We start from the raw sequence: 27,426 nt of genomic DNA on the forward strand, positions 1-27,426 counted from the left end.
TGATTGGTCTGTTCATATTTTCTATTTCTTCCTGGTTCAGTCTTAGAAGGTTATACCTTTCGAGAATTTGTCCATTTCTTCCAGGTTGTCCAATTTATTGGCATAGAGTCACTTGTAGTAGTCTCTTAGGATGCTTTGTATTTCTGTGGTGTCCATTGTAACTTCTACTTTTTCCTTTCTAATTTTATTGATTTGAGTCCTCTCCCTCTTTATCTTGATGAGTCTGGCTAAAGGTTTATCAATTTTGTTTATCTATTCAAAGAAACAGCTTTTAGTTTTATTGATCTATTGTTTTCTTTGTTTCTATTTCATTTATTTCTGCTCTGATATTTATGATTTCTTTCCTTCTACTAACTTTGGGTTTTGTTTGTTCTTCTTTGTCTAGCTCCTTAAGGTGTAAGGTTAGATTGTTTATTTGTGATTTTTCTTGTTTCTTCAGGTAGGATTGTGTTGCTATAAACTTCCCTCTTAGAACTGCTTTTGCTGCATCCCATAGGTTTTGGATTGTCGTGTTTTTGTTGTCATTTGTCTCTAGGTATGTTTTGACTTCCTCTTTTATTTCTTCAGTGATCTATTGGTTGTTTAGTAACGTCTTGTTTAGCCTCCATGTGTTTGTGTTTTTTACGTTTTTTTTCCTGTAATTGATTTCTAATTTCAGAGTGTTGTGGTCAGAGGAGATGCTTGATTTGATTTCAGTTTTCTTAAATTTACCACGGATTGATTTGTGACCCAAGATGTGACCTTTCCTGGAGAATGTTCCGTGTGCACTTGAGAGGAAACTGTAATCTGCAGTTTTTGGATGGAATGTCCTATAAATATCAATTAAATATACCTGGTCTATTTTGTCATTTAAAGCTTGTGTTTCCTTATTAATTTTCTGTCTGGTGATCTGTCCATTGCTGTAAGTGAGGTGTTAAAGTCCCCCACTATTATTGTGTTACTGTCGATTTCCTCTTTTAGAGCTGTTAGTATTTGCCTTGTGTATTGAGGCACTCCTATGTTGGGTGCATATATATTTATAATTGTTATATCTTCTTCTTGGATTGATCCCTTGGTCATTATGTAGTGTCCTTCCCTGTCTCTTGTAACATTTTTATTTTAAAGTCTATTTTATCTGATATGACTATTGCTACTAAAGCTTTCTTTTGATTTCCAATTGCATGGAATATCTTTTCCATCCCTTCACTTTCAGTCTGTATGTGTCCCTAGGTCTGAAGTGGGTCGCTTGTAGACAGCATATGTATGGGTCTTGTTTTTGTATCCATTCAGTTAGCCTGTGTCTTTTGGTTGGAGCATTTAATCCATTCATATTTAAGGTGATTATTGATATGTATGTTCCTATTACCATTTTCTTAATTGTTTTGGGTTTGTTTTTTGTAGGTCCTTTTCTTCTCTTATGTTTCCCACTTGGAGAAGTTCCTTTAGCATTTGTTCTAGAGCTGGTTTGGTGGTACTGAATTCTCTTGGCTTTTACTTGTCTGTAAAGCTTTTGATTTCTCTGTCAAATCTGAATGAGATCCATGCTGGGTAGAGTAATCTTGGTTGTAGGTTCTTCCCTTTCATCACTTTAAATATATCATGCCACTCCCTTCTGGCTTGTAGAGTTTCTGCTGAGAAATCAGCTGTTAACCTTTTGTGAGTTCCCTTGTATGTTATTTGTCACTTTTCCCTTGTTGCTTTTAATAATTTTTCTTTGTTTTTAATTCTTGTCAACGTGATTACTATGTGTCTCGGCCTGTTTCTCCTTGGGTTTATCCTGCCTGGGACTCTCTGTGCTTCCTGGACTTGGGTGGCTATTTCCTTTCCCATGTTAGGGAAGTTTTTGACTATAATCTCTTCAAATATTTTCCCAGGCCCTTTCTCTCTCTCTTCTCCTCTGGGACCCCTATAATGTGAATGTTGGTGTGTTTAATGTTGTCCCAGAGGTCTCTTAGTCTGTCTTCATTTCTTTTCATTCTTTTTTCTTTATTCTGTTCCATGGCAGTGATTTCCACCATTCTGTCTTCCAGGTCAGCTATCTGTTCTTCTGCCTCAGTTATTCTACTATTGATTCCATCTAGTGTATTTTTCATTTCAGTTATTGTATTGTTCACCTCTGTTTGTTTCTTCTTTAATTCTTCTAAGTGTTTTTTATTTAATCCTTCTAGGTCTTTGTTAAACATTTCTTGCATCTTCTCAGTCTTTGCCTCCATTCTTTTTCTGAGGTCCTGGATCATCTTCACTATCATTATTCTGAATTCTTTTTCTGGGAGGTTACCTAGCTCCACTTCATTTAGTTGTTTTTCTGGGGTTGTATCTTGTTCTCTCATGGTCCTCTACCTTTTCATTTTGTCTGTCTTTCTGTGAATGTGGTTTTTGTTCCACACGCTATAGTACCATAGTTCTTCTTTCTGCTGTCTGCCCTCTGGAGGATGAGGCTATCTAAGGGGCTTGTGCAAGCTTCCTGATGGGAGGGACTGGTGGTGGGTAGAGCTGGGTGTTGCTCTGGTTGGCAGAGCTCAGTAAAACTTTAATCTGCTTTTCTGCTGATGAGTTGGGTGAGTGCCCTCTCTGTTGGTTGTTTGGCCTGAGGCGACTCAGTGAGGGAGGCTACAGGCTCTTTGGTGGGGCTAATGGCAGACTCCGGGAGGGCTTATGCCAAGGAGTACTTCCCAGAACTTCTGCTGCCAGTGTCCTTGTCCCTGCAGTGAGCCAGAGACACCCCCCACCTCTGCAGGAGATCTTCCAACACTAGTAGGTAGGTCTGGTTCAGTCTCCTATGGAGTTACTGCTCCTTCCCCCTGGGTCCTGATGCACACAGTACCTTGTGTTTGCCCTCCAAGAGTGGAGTCTCTGTTTCCCCCAGTCCTGTCGACATCCTGCAATCAAATCCCACTACCCTTCAAAGTCTGATTCTCTGGGAATTCCTCCTCCTGTTGCCAGACCCCCAGGTTGGGAAGACTGACGTGGGGCTCAGACCCTTTACTCCAGTGGGTGGACTTCTGTGGTATAATTGTTCTCCAGTTTGTGAGTACCCACCCAGTGGTTATGGGATTTGATTTTATTGTGATTGCACCCCACTTATCATCTCATTGTGGCTTCTCCATTGTCTTTGGATGTGGGGTATCTTTTTTGTTGAGTTCCAGTGTCTTCCTGTCAATGATTGTTCAGCAGTTGGTTGGGATTCTGGTCCTCTTGCAAGAGGGAGTGAGCACATGTCCTTCTATTCCACCGTCTTGAACCAATCTCCCAATGAGATATTTCTTGACAGGAAAAGATGCCTGATGTGCTCCCGCTCCACACACACATACACAGTAATTCAACGGATACTTATTGATTGTATGTTGTATGCCAAATACTGTGCAATGAACTTGTAATAGAGACCTATTTAAGACAGAGCTTACGACTTAGTGGGAAAGGCAAATTTTTGTACAGTTAATTTCCATACCTTTTTCTTACTAATAAAATTCAGTACTAAGAATTATCCATGAACTTATTTTAACATTTTGTAAAGCTCCTTCTAGTTTGTTTTTTTCCATCCCCTGAAACCAAAAAAGAAAAAGCCAATAATCTATTGCATTTTATGTTGGCTCAAAAAATATCCTCTTCCCATTTTAAGAGGCATATCCTAGTTCTGTTCTATTTGAAGGTATTCAACAGGTTCATTCTAGCTATATTCTTATGGTAACTGATGTAATAAAAATAATAGCACCATCTTACACTTGTGCAGCAAACTTCGAAACATTTTCTCATTTGGTTCTCGCAACAATCTAAAGTTACATTATTCATAACTAATGGCAGGGATAGTATTGAGAAGGCCTTTCTATACAACAGATTTATAGCCTCTGGAAAGACATCTTTTAATACCCCTTTTCTCTGTAGATATTATTCATTCTTTTTTTCATTAAACCCAAATTGGCCCACTGACAGGATGGATTCCTCCCATAAGTTTGGTTGGTTCATATAGTGTTGAAAAAATAAAACCTGAGCCCCACATCCCATTTGTAGATGTTTCTTAAGCTGACCACAGTTGGTTGGCCCCTGGGTCCTGCTGTCCACCTTGGATAGGCATTCTGTCTTCAGTTTACTATAGCCTGCACTTGTCACAAATGCACAGGTGTTAATTTTCACTCAGGTTTTCTTTAACTTTGACCTCTGATTTTGAGGCCCAGGGACAGCCCCAGAATACACATCTTCATAGTTTTTAGATCTCAGGAAGTTTTTACGATTTTCGAGTAATGATTTTGGTATGCACTGCTTCTTTTTAATGAAGAAGGAAAACAACCATGCCAAGGCAATTCTTATGCTTGTTAAAATGATGTATAGCAGGGTCCCCAACTCCTGGGCCACGGACCAGTACCAGTCTGTGGCCTGTTAGGAACCAGTCCGCACAGCAGGAGGCGAGCTGCAGGCGAGTGAGCAAAACTTCATCTGTATTTACAGCTGATCCCCATCGCTCGTGTTACTGCCTGAGCTCCGTCTCCTGTCAGCATTATGGTGAATTGTGTAATTATTTCATTATATATTACAATGTAATAATAATGGAAATAAAATGCACAGTAAATGTAATGCACTTGAATCATCCCCAAACAATCCCCCCCTGCCAATCTGTGGAAAAATTGTCTTCCATAAAACCGGTCCCTGGTGCCAAAAACGTTGGGGATCGCTGATGTATAGGATTTCCCTGGCAGTCCAGTGGTTAAGACTCTGTGCTTCCATTGCAGGGGGAACAGGTTCAATCCCTGGTTGGGAAATTAAGATCTCACATGCCGCATGGTGCAAATGATGTATAAAGTAGACTTATCTCATGAAAAATAACAAAAAATTATTTATTGAGATACACCTGTAATTTCGGGTCTTCATGGAGCTATGTTACTTTTATTTTTAGTATATTTTTAGGTTAAAAATAATCTGTCACTCAAAAATTATTTTGACTTTGTTTGCATTATATATAATACACTTCCATTTTATGACCCTAATCTGACTAATATATCTATACTAGGTCACTGAAATGATTCTGGAAATGTCTCTTGAAGTTTGGTAAGTCCATTTATTTCGTTGGATGGAAAATATTATGAGTGATCCACTGACTGATTTTAATTGTTGAAGAGTGCACTTTTAATATATGAAATAACTCTGACACCTTTGAGTATCAAAAATGCATTAAATGTACTTTGGTTTTCCTTAGCTCTCTCCTAATAACTACAGCATTAAAAAAAAAAACAACAACTAATATTCTTTGTTTAGTTTTCCAGTAGTTTGGTAGTTAAATCATAAATGTCAGAAGAAGAGCCTTTAGAAGGGGCTCTTCCTCAAGTTAAATATATATTCCCATAGAAATAAATACAGCTATTGAAGCCTATTTTCATTGCTGATTCAGATAGGTATTAAAAAGTATGACAGTGAACATACACAGGAAACTATAAGAGGAAAAACTGAAAATTGAGACTGTCTTTTTTCATAATGATCATCAGGAAAATAAATGGTTAAGTTCCATGATGTGTGTTGCTCTTTCAAAGTGGTCTCCATAAATGAATGTTGGAAATTCATTTATTTATTTTCATATGGTGAGTCTTAGGGGAGTCAGGCCTGCCTTGAGAATTAGCTCATCTCTGACCTCATGCTGAGGTTCATAGATCCCACCTCCCTCAACCTCTCTGCATCTCTTTGAACTTCCCTGTTGAAGTGGTTTTTTTTTTTTAAATTTATTTATTTATTTATTTTTGGCTGTGTTGGGTCTTCGTTTCTGTGCGAGGGCTTTCTCTAGTTGCAGCAAGCAGGGGCCACTCTTCATCACGGTGCGCGGGCCTTTCACTGTCGTGGCCTCTCTTGTTGCGGGGCACAGGCTCCAGATGCGCAAGCTCAGTAGTTATGGCTCACGGGCCCAGCTCCTCCGCGGCACATGGGATCTTCCCAGACCAGGGCTCGAACCCGTGTCCCCTGCATTGGCAGGCAGATTCTCAAACACTGCGCCACCAGGGAAGCCCTGAAGTGGGTTTTACCAGAGTTACTAGTACACATTTTATTTACACGAACATCACAAAATTAGTGTAGCATTCTCATTTCTTATGATTTGCTAAATGAATGATGCCGGATACATTGACATTGGGTTTAGGTATTTCTTCTCTTATTTTGATCCCCAGAAAATGTTGGTTCAACTTAAAAAATTATTACATAAATTACTACTATCATTCAATATATGTCAGCATGTATCAAAGGACAGTCCAACTTTTTTAGTTGTGTTATTTTCAATTACATCGATTCTTGCTTACAAGTGGTATATTTTGGCATGAGATTAGAAATATTTTTGTTACTTGACTATGAAAGTAATGCTATTTGTTTTAATGGGAAGTGATCTCCACTGGTGTAATTAGGACAATATTATGCTTTAATAAAGCAGAGTTATCAAAAAAATGTAGGGAAAAAAACCTCAGCTAAATGTATACATAGGTCCAGAAGCAATTTACTATATATTTACAGTGAACTTTAATCAAACTCTGTTTTTATATATTAATTTGTCTTGACTCTAAAATGAAATGTTGGACCTCCCTCATGGTGATTAAGAATACGCCTACCAGAGTGAAGTAATTCAGAAAGAGAAAAACAAATACCATATGCTAACACATATATATGGAATCTAAAAAAATATATAAAAGGTACTGATGAACCTAGTGGCAGGGCAGGAGTAAAGACATAAACATAGAGAATGGGCTTGAGGACATGGTGGGGGAGGGGAGGGGGAAGCTGGGGCGAAGTGAGAGTAGCATCAACATATATACACTACCGAATGTACAATAGTTAGCTAGTGGGAAGCAGCAGCATAGCACAGGGAGATCAGCTTGGTGCTTTGCGATGACCTAGAGAGGTGGGATAGGGAGGGTGGGAGGGAGGCTCAAGAGAGAGGGGATATGGGGATATATGTATGCATAGGGCTGATTCACTTTGTTGTACAACAGAAACTAACAGAGTATTGTGAAGCAATTATACTCCAATAGAGATCTATTAAAAAAAAAAAAGAATCCACCTGCCAATGCAGGGGACATGGGTTCAATCCCTGGTCCGGGAAGATTCCCACATGCCATGGAGCAACTAAGCCCGTATGCCACAACTACTCAGCCCATGCGCCACAGCTACTGAAGCCCGAGTGCCGAGAGCCTGTGCTCCGCAACAAAAGAAGCCCCCGCAATGAAAAGCCTGCACACTGTGATGAAAAGTAGCCCCCGCTTACCGCAACTAGAGAAAGCCTGCGCACAGCAATGAAGACCCCAAGACAGCCAAAAAAAATAAATAAATAAAATAAAATAAATAAAATGAAATATTCATTAAAGGAAAACTCAATTTTTCATGGAATGTCTTCCATTAAATATAAAATAAAATCAGGAAAGTAATTAGAGAGTTAAAGATAGTACATAAAAGAAGACACACACAAGCCATATGTCTGTTACTATATTTATAAAATTGCTCAACATATTTTGAATTTTCTTTTAGATATTTTTGTACTGATATCTTCTAAACATCTATGTTCATTGCTTTATTTGTAGATCTTTTAAAAATCATGCTTCTCGTGCTTAATGTAGGATAATGATCAACATAGTACATTACAAGGAACATGAGTTCCAGAATGAGAAGCCCTGGATTTAAATACCTACTTGCTAATTTTGTTAACAGTTGAAAGATTTCTAATTACTTTTTTACTCATTTGTAAAATAAGAAAAGTACTTTATATCTATTGTGATGATATAGTGAGGTGTTCTTTCTAAACAGCATGTATTATAGGAAACTTTTCCACATATATACACGTGTTTGTGGTGGTACTGTTTGTAGTAGTTAAAAAAAATTGGACATAATGTCAATATTTATGGATACATAAATTGTGCTCTAATTATATAATGAAAATACTCCATAATAGTAAATATATTTGAATTAGTTTTACTTATAAACACAGATGAATCTCAAAAACAAAACGTTCAATGGAAAAAAATGTTTTGCAGAATACATACAGTTGATAGCATTTATACGAAAATTAAAAACCTGTAAAGTGACTCTATATATTATTTAGACCTAAATGTGTAATGTAAAATACAAGGCTACTGGGGACATTGGTTCATGATCTCTATTTTATATACAGTTCATCCCCAGACCTCCGATTTAGTATGGCTCTGTGTGATCAGGAGAAAGTCTTCCGACAACAGAGAAAAGAAAACATAAAGGAAAACATGAAGAAACTCCTGGGTCCAAAGAATAGTGAAGGCTTGTATTCTACACGTGATGTGAGTTGGAAATTTTTCAAATTTTATTGCAACTTAATAATAATTTTGTTTGTACTTTCTCCCAAATAATTCCACCCAAATGTGACAATATTGTGATTAAGCATTATTTCTCTATCTTTTTAAGATAAGGTAAGTCTTTCATAAACAGAAACTCTTTGAGGAAGATCATCACAAATGCTGCCCATATTTGGTAATATTTATCATATATAGATTTTAAAAGAGGAATAGGACTGATGCACACACAAGATGTTCATTTCATAAGTAACAAAAGTTTAACCTATAAAAGGATATAAAATGATCATTGAATTCATTTTAATACAGACTAAGATTAAACAATTGTGGGACTTATCATTACTGAACAAGAACAAAATGTTATAAATCTTAATGACAACAATTAACAAAAAATTTTCTTAAAAGATGTGAATAGGAAGATAAAAAGAAATGTTTCAAATTATTACTATTTCATAGCAGGGAGTGAAAAGATATCATCCAAAATTGGCCAACTAGTTAAAACAATAACCTCCACATTTTAATATTTTTCATAATCCTAATTATAGAGAGATGTTAAAATTGAAATATTTTTGTCAACAAATATTGAAAGTACAATCCTTCAATTGTACTTTAATTTCTTTTTCTTCCCTTAAATTCCAACAAAGTAAATGTCATTTATTATTCAGTAACTTGTATTATACAATCCAGTTTTTGTCTATTTGTCTATTCATTTATCCCTTCACTCATGTATCTATCTGTCTGTCTACCTATCTATCTACCTATCTACCTGTCCATTCATCCACCCATCCATCCATCCATAGGTCTATCCTTCTTTCTGAAATCTACAAAAATAAATTGCTGCCATAGTTAATAATACTGTATTATATATTTTTAAGTTGCTAAGAGAGTAGATATTAAAAGTCCTCATCACAAGAAAAAAATTTTGTAACCGTATGTGGGGATAGATATTAACTAGACTTATTGTGGTGATCATTTCACAATACATACACATATCAAATCATTATGTTGTACACCTGAAACTAATATAATGTATGTCAATTATACCTCAATAAAACAAAATTAAAAAAATAAATTGCTGCAATGATGCTCCTCAGATGATAATAATGAAATTTCTTCTTAGCGGCATATCAGGTAATTTTTTTTTTTACTTATTTCTTTGAGCTTTTCTGTTAATTAAATATTTTAGATGAACATAATTTATTTTTAGAAAGAGATTTTCATTAAATGTGTAAGTCAATATATATTTTATATCTATTTATAAGCATATATATTTACCCCCATACATGTACACACAGACCAGGGATTAAAGATTACTGTAGATTAAGGACAAAATGTCACTGGAAATGAGAAATAAATTCTGAGTAACGGGGCCAGATGGGTACCCCTGTCCCACATGTGATGGCATATTTCTAAATGTGTTTCTAGGTGGGTGTAGCAGAGGTCGAAAGCCAGTCTGGGCTTCTAGAGTGGCTTTTGGTACTGTGGGAGCAAACTCTAAGGTAAAATATTGCTGATGGGGATTTTTGCTAAAAGGAAGCTTGGAGGAGAAGCAAAACCTCCATTGAAGCTTCTATTTAAAAAGAAGAGACTGCTCTTCAATCATGCATCTTGTGGTTGCTTATTGTCTCCGGCTAATGAGTCCTTGAAGACACATCCTTCTGTATGTATTACTCAGAAGTTTCTAGCTTCCTGGGAAGTCTTTTTGGGTGTTCTGTTTGTTGGTTTGTTTTTCTGTAGTAAACCTTCCATCAGCAATTCTACACTATCTTTTTGTCCCCATCCTTGTTTGGCATTGTTATGCCCTTGGAGCAGAGAAATGATATTTCAAGTTTTTTTGATTTCTGCCATTTCTCATTTGTTGAGACACTGTGCTGGGAACTTGAGGTGAATAAAACTGAAATGGGTGATACCAAACAGTCACTTTCCTTGGTGAGTTTAAAGCCTAGCTGGGGAGAAAGCCATTTCAGCAGATGACACAGTGATGGAAATGGATACCTCTGTTAATTCATGGTCATAACTTCATTTGGGAGACCCATCCTGGTCGTCTCAGCGTTTCCCAGCCTAGTTGCTTTCCATTTATTTAAGATGCTTTTTGTTTCACTCCCAGGTGCTGAGCCACCCTCTGCCTCCCTCACAGCTGATAGGCTTGCCTCCTAATTAGAGAAATTAAAAGTCATCGGGTGACACATCTTTCATTTCTTGCCATAGGATTGACATGTTTCATAACCCGGGCTTACCCTTTGCCACTTCCCTCTGAGCTCAATGGAGGAAACAGCGCCTTTTCTTTCCAGAGTCACATCATCTCAGATATGGATTGCAAACCCCTGTTAGGAGCCCCAACATAGCAACTCTGTCCAGTCCTCCCAGGGCTGCTCCCCACCTCTGCTGTCTGCCTCCATGTTTGTACGAAATTTTCCTGCTCTAAACTCTGATATAGAGAGAGAAAAAAGGAACCCAAAAAATCCCCATGGAATGTACATTCCCTTCTCCTTTCCGCTCTGCTTCTCTCCTTATCTTCACAAACTTTTCCAGAGTTTCCTACACAATCTCATTCTACTTCCTTGCTTTCCTCAGGCTTCTGCCCTCATGACTCTACAGCAGCTGCTTTACTAGTCACAGATACCAGCTAACAAATGCAAAGGATCTTCTGGCCCTGTGTTCCCTAATTCTGTAGCTGCAAATGACTCATGTTTTCCTACTATTTTAATCATTCGCTACCCTTCCCTTACTGTCTTCCCTTTATTTTCATCACGCCTCTCTGGTTCCCTTTACCAGATCTTCTTCCTCTGCGCATTATTTAAATGTGAGTTCTTCAAGACTCAGCCTTAGCGCCTCTTAAGAATTTTCTCTCCCTTCCATGTGTCACCCAGCACATTTGGGCTAAGAACTTTCACACGTATATCAACAACCTAGAACCTCTCTTCTGAGATTCACACCCGAATACCTATACCTCTTCTTTCTGATTCCTTCACTTGTATTCTTAACATCTCACACTCAGCATGTCTGAATCTGTACACAAAATCCTCTGGTCTCTATAGTTCTACCGACGCCTGTCCTCTTTCTTTCCACTTTCTGTTCACACTGAATTCAGAGTGATCTTTTCAAGACACAAATCTGTTTCTATCCAAGCCAAGCTTAAAATCCTTCCACTGCTCTTAGGACTGGCCTCACAGCATCTCTCCAGCTTCATGTGTTGCTGGTTCATCTCAAATCTCCCATGCCCCCTCCTCTAAGTGCCTCTTGGTTCCAGGTCTCTGCAGAACCCTTGCCAGGTGACGCTCTTGCATGCATTGTTGCTTCTCTCTGCTCAGGCCTCGCCCTCCCCTCCCTCCCTCCACCGCACCCCCTTTTCAGTTAACTAACAGCCTCCCATTCTTTTTTTTTTTTAACATCTTTATTGGAGTATAATTGCTTTACAATGGTGTGTTAGTTTCTGCTGTATAACAAAGTGAATCAGCTATACATATACATATATCCCCATATCTCCTCCCTCTTGCGTCTCCCTCCCACCCTCCCTATCCCACCCCTCTAGGTGGTCACAAAGCACTGAGCTGATCTCCCTGTGCTATGCCAGCCTCCCATTCTTGAACCAGTGCACATGTCACTTATTCAGACAGTCTTCCTCATCCATTCCTCCCTCCCTCCAGGTCCAAGTTAAGTCTCTCAGTCATGTTCTTTCATAGCACAAATATGCACGTGATCTTCTCCGCATTTCCCACAATCATACTTAAAAATATTTGTATATAAAAAAAATATATTTGTATAGATACTCATTTAACGTCTTTTTTTCTCCATTAGAATATAATTTTCATGAGGACCAGGGCAGTGTCTGTGTTTTTCACCTTTATATTCCCAGCACCAGCTCAGCTCCTGACTCGTGACAGAGCCTCGGGAAATCTTGTGTTGTGAGAGTCAGAGCACAAGTGTAGGCAGTGGCTTGGCATTTCAGCCAGGGGATGGCTTCGCTAGAGAGGCATCAGGGGCTCACAACTGAGGAACACTTGCATCAGGTTGTTAGGGAGGAGACAGGTTGAGGAGAAGGCTTGGGTGAAAAGATCCCAGTTTGAATGGTTGCATTAGAAAGTCTGTGGGGCATATTGGCGCAGATGTCCGGTAGCCTTTGGTCTTAGGTTTTCCTTTTCGAAAGGAAAGTTTCTGCCTTACCTCCCAGGCACTCCTCCTTTTGTGAAAAGGAATCTTTCTGGGAAAATGAAATTTGGCCTAATATTCATACAGATTGGCTTTTCTGCAGCAGATGGAGAATGAGGTAATTATGCTTTTCTCTGGGCTAGTCTTCAAAAATATTAAACTCATGTTTTTGGAAGTCATTCCTCAAATTAAAACTTTTGATGTTGTTGTTTTGGATTTGGTCGAGCCATTTTTTTCTCTTGGCAGAAATCATCTGTTTAGATATATTCAGCACCGCCCATTCCCATAACACAAATATCGTTTTCCTATTTTGTGTTTCTCCTTGGCCAAGGGCCTCTTAAACTCCCATTTCCCTTGCTCCCTGCCAAGATCTTCACGTTCTTCACTTTCACTTTCAGTGCTGGCTGGTTGGCCTCCTGAAGGTAAGGAGGAGCGACACCTTGTCTAAGACGGAACAGCCCTACTCAATTCTCCATGCAGAGACGGTGCCTGTCTTGTTCCCAGTTTTCAACAAATGGTTTGCAGCATCCAGTGTAGGACATCAGTGTCAAATTAAAATGTTGAATGAACTTGGGCAGTAGGAATTTGGGCGCCTTGCTTCTTTCCTCTACTTCGCTTGTAAAATGGAGACAATGTCTCATTCAGCTAAAAGGATGAGTACTAAGCAGCCCGAACAATGTGTAAGGCACGTCTTAGTTACTCAATACGATAGTAGCTATTAAACCAATACGTGGGTGTTGCTGTTACGTAACACCCCAGGGCAGTGTCAAATTCAATAAAACCTTAGCTTTCCTACTTGGACAATGAATTAGTTAAACAGTTAAGGTTTCTAGTAATCCAAGAGTTTCTTCTCTTAAGTACTAAGACTTTAAAACAATTACTCTCAATAAAAAAAAAAAAAAGTTTAAAATGTATTGATTTTAATCATTTGGATGGAAGTCGTTCTAAAAAACGTAATTCTTTGCCCAGACTGAACTGATTTAAGTGCTCTCATGTCTGTGGCCTTTGCAATCAACTGCCATTTCTCCATGCTCTATATATTCCCTTGAAGTAATTTCTTCAAATCACCCCTTTCTCTTTCAACTTTGTTGTTGTGGAATTAAAATCTGATAAGTAAGCTTGTTGTTAGAACAGTGTCTCTGATTAGTATAATTTCTCCATAAATAAAGGGCTGAGATCGTTCCTATGAGTAAGACCTGTGCATGGGAATTTTTGACATATTAGGGTTATTTAGAGGCCACTTCTTTTAAATTTTCTTGTTCCAAAATAGCTTTTGGTCAGATGTAGTTTCCAGATTACAGTCTCTTCTGTGAAGTGAAATGCTGCTTTACAGTTTTCATGTCTCCATGTAACTGACCATAAAGGGAGCAAAGCTGGTTGGGAGACTCAGATCTGGAATTAGAATAGCAGGGAAATGAGAGAAGGAAATTTTACTCCAATCTTCATCAAAGAATAAAGGAGGAAATGTTTCCTGTCAAGGCAGAATATAAGGGATATACAATTAGATAGCTTTGGATGAAAATAGAAGTATAAAGTGGTCCTTAAATAATATAATCTATTATATAGAGTGCTATTCTGTACTTAAGTTTGTCAGATAAATTAAGTGAAAAACTAGAGAAAAAAGAGACTGTCTAGTGACAGAGGGGGAGGCAAAGCAAAACAGTTTCTGCAGGAGGTAATAGAAATAGACCTTGAGTTGTCAATAAGAATTTTTATTCCTTTGTTTATTCTGTTTTCTTCATCTACAATATTCTTCCTCTTGCTTCCACCTTCATTATGACAATAGCACTTTGCTGTGTCAATTCTTATTCCTTTTAGATTGTAAACATTTTTGGGCAAACAGTTTGAACTCGCCTTAGCTAGTTTTGAATGGGACCCAGAGCAAGGGAAGGCTCTCCAACAGGACTCAGTTGCTGCGTAAGCTGCTCTGCCCCTTGGGCCATATGACCATTCAGATCCATTGATGCTTGAAGTGTGTGTGGCAGATAGGGATGCTGTGGTAGGTGAATTGCAGCATAGGCACCTTTGGTGCTAGGCCTTGTCATCCTCTGTGGATAACTACCGTCCTTTGAAAAATAGCTTTTGGCCTGCTTATTGGGCCATAGTAGAGATTGAATGCTTAACCATGGGTGACCAAGTTATCATGTGACCTGAGCTGACCATCATGTTATCTGACCCACCAAGCCATAAAATTGGGTGTGCACAGATGCACTCCATCATCAGATGGAAGTGGAGTATATGAAATTGGGCTGAACAGGCCCTGAAGATACAAATAAATTCCATGAAGAAGTGGCCCAAATGTCCATGTTCCCCATTCCTGTTACACTGCCTTCTCTTTTCCATCCTCCACCCAGAGCCTCATGGGGGAGATCCCTACGATCAGTTGACAAAAGGAGAGAAAACTTGGGCCTTGTTAGAGGTGATTGTACACGCTATTTAGGCACCACCTGAAAGAGGACAGCTGCAGGGCTCAGCAACGTGGTCTTCCATTCGCCAAGGCTGAGCTGGCTACAGCAGCTGCTGAGTCCTCAACTGGCCGGCATCAGAGTCCCCAACAACACTGAGTCCCCAATATAGCAGCATTCCTATGGGTCATCAGTCAGCTACCTGGTGGCAGATTGATTACACTGGACTTCTGCCATCCTGGAAGGGGCATGCTTTGTTTTTACTTGAATAAACACTTATTCTGGATGCAGATTTGCCTTCCCTGCACTCAAGGATTCTGCCAAAACTACCATCTATAGATATACAAAATGCCTTAGTCACAATATTCCACACAGCATTCTGATCAAGGAACTCACCTCACAGCAAATGAAGTATGGCAATGGAATTTACCAGCCTTACCATGTTCTCCACCATCATGAAGTAACTAGCTTGATAAAATGGTAGAATACCTTTTGAAGACTCAGTTATAGTGCGAGCTTTGTGGCAATATCCTGCAGGGCTGGAACACGGTTTTCCAGGAGGCTGTAAATGCTCTGACTCAGTATCCAATATTGGTGCTCTTTATCCCCAGGATTCATGGGTCCAGGAGTGGAAGTGGGAGTGACACCACTCACTATTACCCCTAGTGACCCACTAGCAAAATATTTGTTTCCTGTCTGTGTGACCTTATAGTCTTCTGACTTAGAGGTCTTAGTTCTGAAGGAAGGAATGCTTCCACCAGAAGTGGAGCAATGATTCTACTGAACTGTAATTTAATACTGCTGCCTGACCTTTTTTGGCTCCTCATGCCTCTGAACCAACAGGCAAAGAAGGGAGCTACTCTCTTGGCTGGGGTGGTTGATTCTGACTATTAAAGGGAGATTGGACTACTCCTCTAAGTTGGAGGTAATGAAGAGTATGTCTGGAATACAAGAGATCCTCTGTGGTGTCTCAGTATTATCATGCCATGAGTTAAGTCAATGGAAAACTATAAGCACCCAATCCAGGAAGGACTACTAATGACCCAGACCCTTCAGGAATGAAGGTTACTCACCAGCTGAGGTGCTTGTTGAAGGCAAAGAAAATACAGAATGGATGGTGAAAGAAGGTAGTTATAAATACCAGCTATGACCAGATGACCAGTTACAGAAATGAGACTGTATTTGCCATGAGTATTTCTTCCTTAGTTTGTTATGAATATGTTTGTGTGTGTGTGTGTGTGCATGTACACACAGAAATACAAAAACAGATTCATATTTAAGTTGTGAAGTATCAATGAGAAGAATAAGCATTGTTTAAGGACTTTGTATCCTTTTCTGGGGAAAGGATTAGTGCATTTCCAGTTGTACACAGGATATCTGTATCATGTTAGCCAGTAGTATGACCTTGTTATTGTCTTTCTTTGGATATTAAGTATGGTTGAAGGAGATGTATATGGCTGCCGAGTTGAGAAGGGGTGGACTTGTGATGGTCAATTTGCATCAACTTGGAGGATGTTTTTTGATGCAATTAATATTTAAGTCAGTGAAATTTATGTAATCAGGTTGTCATCTATAATGTGGGTGGGCCCCAATCTAATCAGTCAAAGGCCTGAGTAGAACAAAAAGACCAACCTCACCAAGCAAGAGGGAATTCTCCAGCAGATTACCCTTGGACTTCATCTGAGGCATCAGCTCTCCTGGGTCTCTGCCTGCTGGTGTTTGGACTAAAACTGCATTATTGACTCTCCAGAGTTTGGAGGCTGCTGTCCCATACTGCAAATTTCGACTTGTCATTCTTCACACCTGTGTGATCCAGTTCCATAGATAGATAGATAGATAGATAGCCTACCTTCCTATGTATCTACCTACCTATTGGTTCCATTTCTCTGGAGAACCCTGACTAATACAGGAACCAGGGAGGCAAAAGTCTTTATATAATTGTCAGAACTTAAAATCTATGAAAACATAAAAAAAAATCCTTGAGCACTTTAGAATTTTCTTTGGTGAGGGAGGAAATTAATACTATCTGCAAGCCAATGCATGAAGATAATTTAATCAAAACACAGCGTCTTTGGTAAATAAAAATTCATTTCCTGTAATCGTATGAGAGAAGTATGAGTAATATTCATTGATATCATTTATACACAAATATTGGTGCACTTAAGTCTAAATATAACCTAAAAACTCTTGGCAACCTTAATTTGTTTGATTTTTTTAGATTTAAAGCCCAGACTAACAGCTGCACCTTATAAGTCCTCAGTTATTCTTTGAAAGTTATTTCAGAATAACAATCACTATTAAAACATCCAAAGTTAGTCTATTTATTGCATAACATTGTGCTATCATCTGAAGTGATACATGAATCTGAAATGTAATTTAGCTAAATATCATTTATATTTAGCTAAATATAATTTATATTTAGCTCAATAAAGATGACTCTTTTCTTTCTGAATAATGGGGAAAAGGAAAGAGTATGAATTATATGTCAGTGACACCTCAGCTCACATCCTGGTTATCAGCAATCTGGATGTGAACAAGGTATTATATGTGTGCACTCCATACCTCCTCTTCTGAGACGTGAAAATAATAATGATTTTTGAGGGATGAGAAGATTTTTTTTTTGAATTTTATTTATTTATTTTTTATACAGCAGGTTCTTATTGCTTATCTCTTTTATACATGTTAGTGTATATATGTCAATCCCAATCTCCCAATGAGGGATGAGAAGATTAAATGAAATAAATTTTCTTCATAAGTCTAATTTCCCTTTCTTTTTTATAGTTAATAAAAATGTATAATTTTATAGTTTAATAATTCATATTCTGTATGAGTTATAGAATCTAGAATGCTACCAGTAGCAAAAAGCTTCAAATTCATTAATTCTACCCAATATTTTTACATATAAGTAAAGAGTCCAAAGAGGATTTTCTTTACCTAGGTCCCCCTAGTTGTAGGGGAAGCTTTCAGAGACAGAATGGAGCAGAGTGAATTAAGAGCTTTGGAGTCTGACAGACCTGGCTCTAAATCCGCAAGATACCACTTTCTAGATTTGAGACAGTGGAAAAATTATCTTCTTTGTGTTTCAGTTCCTTTATCTTTAAAATGGTAATAGGGAGTTCCCTGACGGCCTAGTGGTAAGGATTCTGGGCTTTCACTCCTGGGGCCCAGGTTCAATCCCTGGTTGGGGAACTAAGATCTTGCAAGCAAAAAGAAAAAGGAAATAGACCAGAAATTATACATATAAAATGGTAATAATATATATCTCATAGAGTTGTGAAAATTAAATGATGCATAAAAACAGATTAATTCATGTGCAATAAATAAAGGATAAATTATAATGTGTACAATCATTCAATTATTTCATTATTCAATTTTTATGTACAAATAGTATGACACTTTCATCTGATAGCAACCCAGATTTCTGACTTAAATATCTTACCTAAAAACTCTCTTTAAGAATTAGTGTAAAGCAATAATGAAAACAATGGGTTACATAACACATGAATCCCAGTTTAATAAGTAGCTGTTTCCAGAAAATTCCTAACATAAAATTCCTAACATAAAATAGCCATCCATAAATATGTGTTGGGCTACTGGCACATGAAGAAGGACATCTGGGGAGTTGTTTTCTCAGGATTAAAGAGGCTTTATGTTCAATTTTCCAACTTCTCTTATGAAATCTCTCTCTGAACAATAGCACAGGTTGTGTGTTATATGTTGACATGAAACAGTGTAATCTGTTACTAAGAATTTTTTTACTCTGAACTACCTGACTTGTATTGGGTTTAATGTTAGTGTTGCAAGTAACCAAATCAACAGGCTTAAAATACCCTCTGACTTCTTTTCCCCTTAAAGCCCTTCATAGTCTTATTTTCCCCAACTCCCTAGTATACTCCTGCTACAATAAGAAGGGTGGTCTTTTCATCTCAAAATCACATACCCTTTCTTATTTGTGCCTATCTTGGCCTGACCTTAGGCCCAGTGTTTGGCACATAGTAACAATAAATGGTTTACTATTATTATTATTATCACTATTATTGTATTGCCTATAAACTCAACCCTTCATTCAAGGCCTAATCAAAATCCCTCCTCCTTCTCCTAATTTCTAATCTGGCTTCCTTACATCTACTCTTAATATTAATACTATATTATACTCTATTCACCCACTTTATAACCCACTTTAGTTTCCTATCTTAGCTTTCCTCCCTCTCCATAGAAGTTTTTAAGAACTTATATATTTTACTTTATTTACAATTTTAAAACTATGTTTGAGAGCATTCTGTTCATCTGAACATCCACAGGTTCAAAGCCATTTAAATTGCTGCATTGCACTGAACTGGTAGACTGTGTTTTCATTAATGTGGTCTTCAATTTGCATCTGATTTGATGGCCACTGAGTATTAGAGAAGAGCCCTGAATTTGGAAATTAGTGCTAGGTGTCCTGCTATTCATTGTTCTACCTCCAATAATACCTAACCTCTAGAGACTTCCCTTTCTCTATGAAAGAATTCTATAGCCTTTTTCGTCTTTTTAGTTCTAAAATAATGATTCTGTGTATATATATATATATATATTTATCACATTGGTGAGTGACACCCAAGAGTCAGGATCCAAGTGCTGGGAACACAATGCAGGTGTATTCTCATATCTGCTTTTAAATTCAAATGTTGCTATATCACACATCATGTAGTCTCTGAAAAACTCCTTTGTACACTCATGAGAGAATGCAAATGAAAAAAAGGAAGATAAGATCTTCCTGCTATTATGAAAATAGTTTTGACCTTGTGGACCCCCTAAAAACTATGCACACTTTGAGAACTGCTGGGTATAGGGAAACAACCAGCTCTCTTAGGCAATAATGGTTCAGGACCACAAGGAAAATGACAATATCTCCCTCTTCAGAGAAACACCCTTGCATTTCAGTCACGTTACAGACAGCCTATTTTACTGCAAAAACTCTTCATTGACTTATGCTGCTCCCATCTCCAGAACAGCTGCCTTCCCTGCCCTCATCTCTACCTATGGAATAACTGTGCATCAAGGTCTTGGTTTTAAGTGCATTGGTTTCCTCATCTGTAAAATGGAAACCTCATAGTGATTTTGTGAAGATTAAATAAGACAATTTCTGTAAAATACTAACAGTTCCTACCAGATAATAAGAGCTCAGTGAATATCATCTATTCCTGTGTTTCTTGTTGTCATAATTATTATTACATTTCTGCCTCACTTAAATTAACTATATTCCCCAGATCCATCCTGGGGATACTTGAAACATAGAGACCACTTAATCAGACTGATGAATGAATTAAAGAATGAAGAAATAAATTTTGTAGGTTTTTTTGTAGTTCATTAAGTTCTTTTTGATGGCTTAAATAATAGCATATTTTTGAAATGGGTCAGCATAAAGGAGTGCTAAGAATTCTGGACCAAGAAGGCAAGGTGCTTACTCAACTGCAGATTACCAGCTAATAGATCTTATACAAGTAATAGCATCCTTTCAGAACTTCCATCTGAAAAATGAGCAAATACTTTTTTGCTCATTTTACAGCAATTTTGAGAGGATCAAATTAAAAAAAACTACACCCCAAAACAAGCCCCAAACTGCGAGGAGTCAAGCAAATACAAAGGATTGTTGTTGCTATTGTTGTTGTTATCAAACAGTTAGTTGGCTATTTTAATAATGTCTGCTTTCTAATAGACATTAATTCTTGATTTTCTTAAATGAAACATTATTTTCTTCTTTTTTAACAATTAGATATTATCAAGGTATGAGTGAACTTACAGTTCTTTGTTACCAAATGTGGGACATAGAAAAACTGAAATGAAAATGACATATTTTATGATTTTACTTTACAAATGACCTCTGTGTTTCGTCATTCCAGGTGCCTGTGGTGGCCATACTGGGCTCAGGCGGGGGGTTCCGAGCCATGGTAGGATTCTCCGGTGTGATGAAGGCACTGTATGAATCAGGCATTTTAGATTGCGCTACCTACATTGCTGGTCTTTCTGGATCTACGTGGTTAGTATACATTTTAAATCTTAGTTTTGTCATCCTAAATGCTTAGCGTTTATCTACCTGAAACTTAGAAAAGAAATGAGGATTTAGAAAATTGACATTAACTTCAAATTACTGAAATATTCCAGCTTGATGCAGTAATTTGTTTCTTAAAAATATTTTTTAAGGCAAATTCACACCTAATGATGACTGTTGTCATAAGTTTTCTCCCTTTAAGCCCGTTTGTGACTTAAAATGCAGTTAAACATAAAACAAAAAAATAGGTCAATTGAAATAATTCTATAGTAATATCTCAGAAGTGAAATAACATACTCCACCCATAATTAATTTAATCTTCCTATAGTTTACTGATTTGTAATCTTGCAGCGATCATGTCTAAGTCTACATGATTCACTAGGTATTCATTTTCTTCTTTAAGGCAAATAGAATGAAAGGCAAGATACCTTAGTATATAGAAGAAGGAAACAACTTTTTTTTTTTTTTATTTTTTTTTTATTTTTTATTTTTTAAAACATCTTTATTGAAGTATAATTGCCGGGAAACAACTTTTGAATGAAGAAATGCAATAAATTTCACTGATTTATATCTAATTATGAAATTAATCCTTTAAATGTATCTAAGCTCAGCTAAATTTGGAGACAGAGTTAAAGCATCTGCATGTATAATATTTGTATACTGTAGATTTGCATTTTCAAGAATATATTTATAAAACATTTTCAAAGACAATACTATGTACTTTTTGGTTTGCTTACCTCACATAAGCACATTGAAAATCAAATATTTAGTCCTTGCTTAGATGTCTCAGATAAAAGTATCACCTTATCATAGAACTTCTGATATTGGCTTATAAGGCCTTTTAGTCACTCAGCCATGGTAAAACTTATCTTTTATAATATTTTATTATATATAAATATATAACACATGTATTATATAAGTATATATCATATAATTACAATATATATAATAATATATATTATATATGTCTATATTTTAAAATTTCTGTGTCTTCTCATCCTGTGAGATGGCTATGAGTTTCTTCATCTTTCAAGTAAAGAAAATATGATTCAGAAGGCAAGTGGTTTGTCCAAGATCACTAGCAGAGCCAACATATAGACTTAGGATTTCGATCCCCTACTCTAGGTTCTTTCAACTAAACCAGAACCTTCTCTTGGACAGCTATATATTCTACATCAGTGGTCCCGAAGCTTTTTGGCACCAGGGACCGGTTTCATGGAAGACAATTTTTCCACTGGGGGGGGGAGATGGTTCAGGAGGTAATGCCAGCGATGGGGAGAGGCAGATGAAGCTTCACTCACTCGCCTAATGCTCACCTCCTGCTGCGTGGCCTGGTTCCTAATGGTCTGCGACCCAGGGGTTGGGGACCCCTGTTCTACATAGAGATTCACATTTAAAGAGTCTATAGTTTCTTAAATATTTTGAACCAGATTCTTTAGCTAAAAAACAAAAACTTAGAACCATGGTTGCCACCTTCTTTGTATGTACTCTCAAAATGATTTGTCTTTTTTTCTTTTTATTTATTTATTTATTTATTTATTTTATAGCTACTTTATTTATTTATTTATTTATTTATTTTTGGCTGTGTTGGGTCTTCGGTTCGTGCGAGGGCTTTCTCTAGTTGCGGCAAGCGGGGGCCACTCTTCATCGCGGTGCGGAGACCGCTCTTCATCGCGGTGCGCGGGCCTCTCACTATCACGGCCCCTCCCGTTGCGGGGCACAGGCTCCAGACGTGCAGGCTCAGTAGTTGTGGCTCACGGGCCCAGCCGCTCCGCGGCATGTGGGATCTTCCCAGACCAGGGCTCGAACCCGTGTCCCCTGCATTAGCAGGCAGATTCTCAACCACTGCGCCACCAGGGAAGCCCCGATTTGTCTTTTTTGAAAGAAAGGTGTAGCCCATCATTATTCTTCCCCTCGAAGGAAAGAGCATGCACCTGCCTGTTTAATGAGTAATATGAATGTGATGGAAAAACTTGGACCCTTAGATTAATTCATCTATTCAAGCATTTTATTATTACTCTTCAGGTAGTTTTCTTTATCTGTATTCGCTGATTTTTAGATCCCTGTGGTCCATCACTGACTAATACATTGCAAGAAGCTTGCTTCCTTAAATTCATCTAACAAAGAAAGACCAGGCCTTGAGTGCTATTTTAGTGGTGTAATAGTGTATATTTGTGTTTAATTACAGCTGCAGTCATTGCTTTGGTTATAGATTTGGGAAAACATCAAAGATCCCCTGTCAGGGTTCTGAAAACAAGTCGTACAAAATGTAATTAAGAGAATTTTAGATGTTACAGGCCAATCATTTAAATACTATAGGCCACCTTAAATTCCTGCTCTATCCTTCAGTGTTTAATTTCCTCAAAGGTTAGCCTTTTCTTTTTTTTTTAAATGTATACATTTTAATGTTGCAGGAAGTTGACTTTAGAATTAGCCTATCTCTTTTTTTTTTTAACATCTTTATTGGAGTATAATTGCTTTTACAATGGTGTGTTAGTTTCTGCTGTATAACAAAGTGAATCAGCTATATGTATACATATATACCCATATCCCCTCCTTCTTGTGTCTCCCTCCCACCCTCTCTATCCCACCCCTTTAGGTGGTCACAAAGCACTGAGCTGAAGCCTTTTCTTAGTTATTCTATTTCCTTAAAATCCATGTACTCCTAAAATCCTACAATCATTTTTCACCAAGAGGCCACATAATTTCCAAATATAATGGTGTCTTTTGAAGTTCTTATTCTCATCAACTTTTGGGGGGAGTCAGGGAGGATGAAGTTGGGAGTTGAGATATTTCACACGTTCAATTGTCCCTCTTTCAAATCCCTCCTACCATGCCTTTCCCCCCCCCCCATCCTCTCTGATTGCTCTCTCCTCATAGCTGTCTTTTCTATTTCCACTACTTTTCTCCTTAAAATGAGCTTTCCTCCAGGCCCTCCCCTTTTTTCTATTATATCAACACATCCTCCCTTCCCTTGGTAATTTCACCAATTTGTACCACTTCAGTTATTACCATCAATAATTTAATTTGTAGTTCTTCAAAACATCCAAAAACTTACTGGAAGAAAAGCAAGCAATAAAGGAAGGAAGGAAGGAAGGAAGGAAGGAAGGAAGGAAGGAAGGGAGAAAGAAAGAAAGAAAGAAAGAAAGAAAGAAAGAAAGAAAGAAAGAAAGGAAGGAAGGAGGGAGGGAGGGAGGGAGGGAGGGAGAGAGGGAGGAAAGAAAAAGAAAGAAAGAAAGAAGGAAGGAAGGAAGGAAGGAAGGAAGGAAAGAAAGAGAGGAAGGAAGGAAGGAAGGGAAGAAGGAAGGGAGAAAGAAAACCCTAATGGACAATGCAAAGTAGCCATCAGAGAAGAGAATCAAGGGAAGATGGGTTTGCAGAGGTCAAGCATGGGAGTGCTTCACAAAGTAGTGGGTATTTTAATAGAGGAAAGATCTATGAGAAGCTTCGCTTAGAACTGGGTTTGGAGATTTCATGGTTTTAGCGAAAATTACTAGATAAAGTAAATGAAAGGCACTTTTGATCATGAAATTACAAATAAGAAATGAATAGGAGATGAAAGAAAGAAAGGTGGGAATGTGAACCTTAGTAGGAGCCATCTATTATTTCAAGATGGGGAATATAGGACCCAGGAAATGTTTTTGTTTTATTTTTGTTTTCAGAATATAAAAGACTAGAGCATTTTTGTAGAAGTCTGAGGTGAAGGTAATAGTATAGAGGGATAGATGGAAGATAAAGAAATAGATGGATCTTGGATATAAAGAGATTCGGGCAGAGACAAGACAGGACAAGATAAAAAGCACAAGTGAAGCTATTAACCATGGAGAAAAGAGACACTTCCTGAGACAAAAGAAAAGGTGGTCAGGATGATTCATATTAACAATTTTCTCTCAAACAGTATAGGTGAGAAGGTAGAAAGTTCAAAGGAAGGAATTCGGAAACACTTGGAAAAAGAAAGTACACTCTTGTGTTGTATAAGTTTTTATATTCTGCTGATACATGACCATTATCTGGCACAAATTAGATAATACGGAAATATCTGGAGAAGGCTTGGACCTCCCATAAAGTTTTCTGTGATCACAAAAGAGAATTTTATGTAAGACAAAGCTTTTCTTATAATTGCTACTATCTTTATGATAATTATTTCTGAAATTATTTTTGGGTGATAGTTGTTATTCATTAAATGTAAGAATTAGCCAAGCAGGAGAACTGGCCTGAGTGAACTAGTGACAGTAATCCTGTGTTATTTTGCTCAGTGAGCACAGCTGTCTTCCTCAGAACAGCTGTTCATTTGTGGTGTCACAGGGCTATTGGATTTCGACTGCTGTGTTTGTATGACATTACCGTCTAAAGAGAAATGAGAGCAGTTCTGTGTCTATAGACAATGGGACCCAATTCATTAAGCTATAAAAAAGAATTCAAGAATGAAAACTTTCAGTTTAGCATCTGAAGAATTCGTGGGACATTGAAAAATGAACCAATTTTAGTAGGAGCTGACCTGTAAGAAATGATAGGTTAAAAGATCAAGATTATGTTAGAGAAAATATGTTGTTTGAGGTGAAGACTGTGCTAACGAACCTCTCCCACTTGTCACGTGTTTAATGACTAAATGAAGACTTGCATAAGTAACTACATTTTGGGGAAAAACTAATCTAGGAATTTCTTTAGGATTTCAGGATATTTGCTTCACAATGTCGAGGGTCTTGTTAAGACATTCCAAACCTTTATTGCATATGAGAATCACTTCTGGCACTTTTTTAAGCAGAGAAATTCTAAATGTTTACCCCTGAAGATTCTGATTAGGGAGGTCCTGGGGAGCCAGACACTGATATTTTAAAATTTTGACTCTGTGATTTGGAGGCAGGAAGTGAACTGAGAATTCCTTGTTCTCTGGCATAATTTAAAGTTTTATTTTTAACTTTGTACTTAGCCTAAAATGCATTCATATGGAGAATGAGGTGTCCCATCATATAAATATATTGAAAAATTAGAGGTGAATATTTTCAGATTTATAGAGAAATAAATTGAAGACCCTTTCATTCAATAATTATTTATAGAGGCCCTGCTATGTCTAAGACACTTAGTTTTTGAAACTTGATTGGTATAATTGGGAGTCACTTATTGGTGAAGAGATGAAAATTAAGGCTTAACTACAGAGTTGATGCTTGTATGCTTTAGATGGTAATATGTCCACAGAAGCTCATGATAGCTGAATTCTGCCTTGGTGCAATCAAAGAAACAAACAAACAAACGAAAAGCAAAAAAAGCAATTTAAGGAAAACTGACCATTGCCTGCTATTCCATCTTTAGCTGTCACCAAAGCCAAAATCCAAGTCTTAGATGTTACCATAATGATGTCATGAAATGTCTATCCAACTCACACTTGTTACTTCTAAGGAAAATGGGCTCATACATGCTGAACAAGCAGAGAACCTTAGCCCCAATGCAAATGGTTGAGGTATTCTAGGTCTTTCTGTCTTTCCATAGGGCTTGTATACTCGAGCCAACTGCTTCATGGGAGGGAAAGAAAGAGAGAAAGGGGGAGAGAGAGACTCCCCAAGTGAATGAGTTTACTTCAACCTTTAGAGAGCAGAAATGGACTGCTACCGTTCTACATGGAGCAAAAAAGAGAGAATTGGACTGACATGCATATGCACTTGACCTCTTAAAATGATCTGCCTCTGAAACTGTGGCACAGATTCCTAGGTTTTGAGCAATCTCTGAACCTCAGAGGAAGGATTTTCTTAGTCTAGATCCAATGGTGAACATTGGGAGGAAAGGAGGAGAAAAGAGGAGCCTCCAGATCTTGCTGGAGGAAATCCATGAGGCTGAGGTACTTGTTAGAATCATACGTTGATTCATTTTAAAGACCAACTAAATAGAGATGGAGAAGAGAAGTCTTAAATAACGTGGATGAGATGTGAGTAATGACATCATTCTGCTGAACAGTTAGAAATGACAACTTCCAATAGCAGAATGATCATATCATTTCCTCTTCACCTACCTTAAAAAAAAAAAAATTCTGTGGCTAAATTGATTTCTGCTGACATTGTTTGTTTGATTCTTTTCCTTGTTTTTATCCTGCTTCATTAAAGAAAGGATTTGATGTATCTTAATAATAAAGTAAAGCTGGATTGCATACAATAAAGATAGAAGTGGAAAAAAGTATATGTTTGAGTGTGTGTAATATATATATGTATAAAACTAGAAACTAGATTAAAAGTTCATGCTATAACCTGTAGCTTTGGGAGGCATGAGACACAGACTTTGGTTTCAGGTTTCTAGAATTCAAGGCAAAATCCAAACTATGCACAGTTATATAATGCACATTTTTAATAAGTTAAGAGCAAGCCAATGATCCATGGATGTAGAAATTATTCTTGATACTAAGACCAGTAAAGAATTTCTTAATGTTCTCATAAAGAATGAAACATATCCTGAATAGTTCCAGAACTGATCACTTAGAGATTCAAAAAGAAGTTTTATTTTCCCATTTTTATTGTATCCTTAAATGTAAACCAATATCATTACACCAATGTGTGCATTTATTGAAAAGCATGATGAGGTCCAGAAACAGATC

General features: G+C 37.5%; 1 protein-coding gene across 3 annotated transcripts in view; it reads left to right on the top strand.

Moving 5' to 3' along the window:
* Nucleotides 1–27,426, top strand: part of PLA2G4A (phospholipase A2 group IVA) — a 159,732-nt gene that overhangs the window by 83,863 nt on the left and 48,443 nt on the right. For all 3 annotated transcript variants that reach the window (XM_057533338.1, XM_007175569.2, XM_007175570.2), the window contains exons 6-8: nt 4,982–5,019; nt 8,108–8,249; nt 20,698–20,834. In XM_057533338.1, coding sequence (XP_057389321.1) covers nt 4,982–5,019; nt 8,108–8,249; nt 20,698–20,834 — 317 coding nt within the window. The remainder of the gene's footprint in view (nt 1–4,981; nt 5,020–8,107; nt 8,250–20,697; nt 20,835–27,426) is intronic.

The sequence above is a fragment of the Balaenoptera acutorostrata genome, chromosome 1 (genome assembly GCF_949987535.1).
Source record: "Balaenoptera acutorostrata chromosome 1, mBalAcu1.1, whole genome shotgun sequence".
NCBI lineage: Eukaryota > Metazoa > Chordata > Mammalia > Artiodactyla > Balaenopteridae > Balaenoptera > Balaenoptera acutorostrata.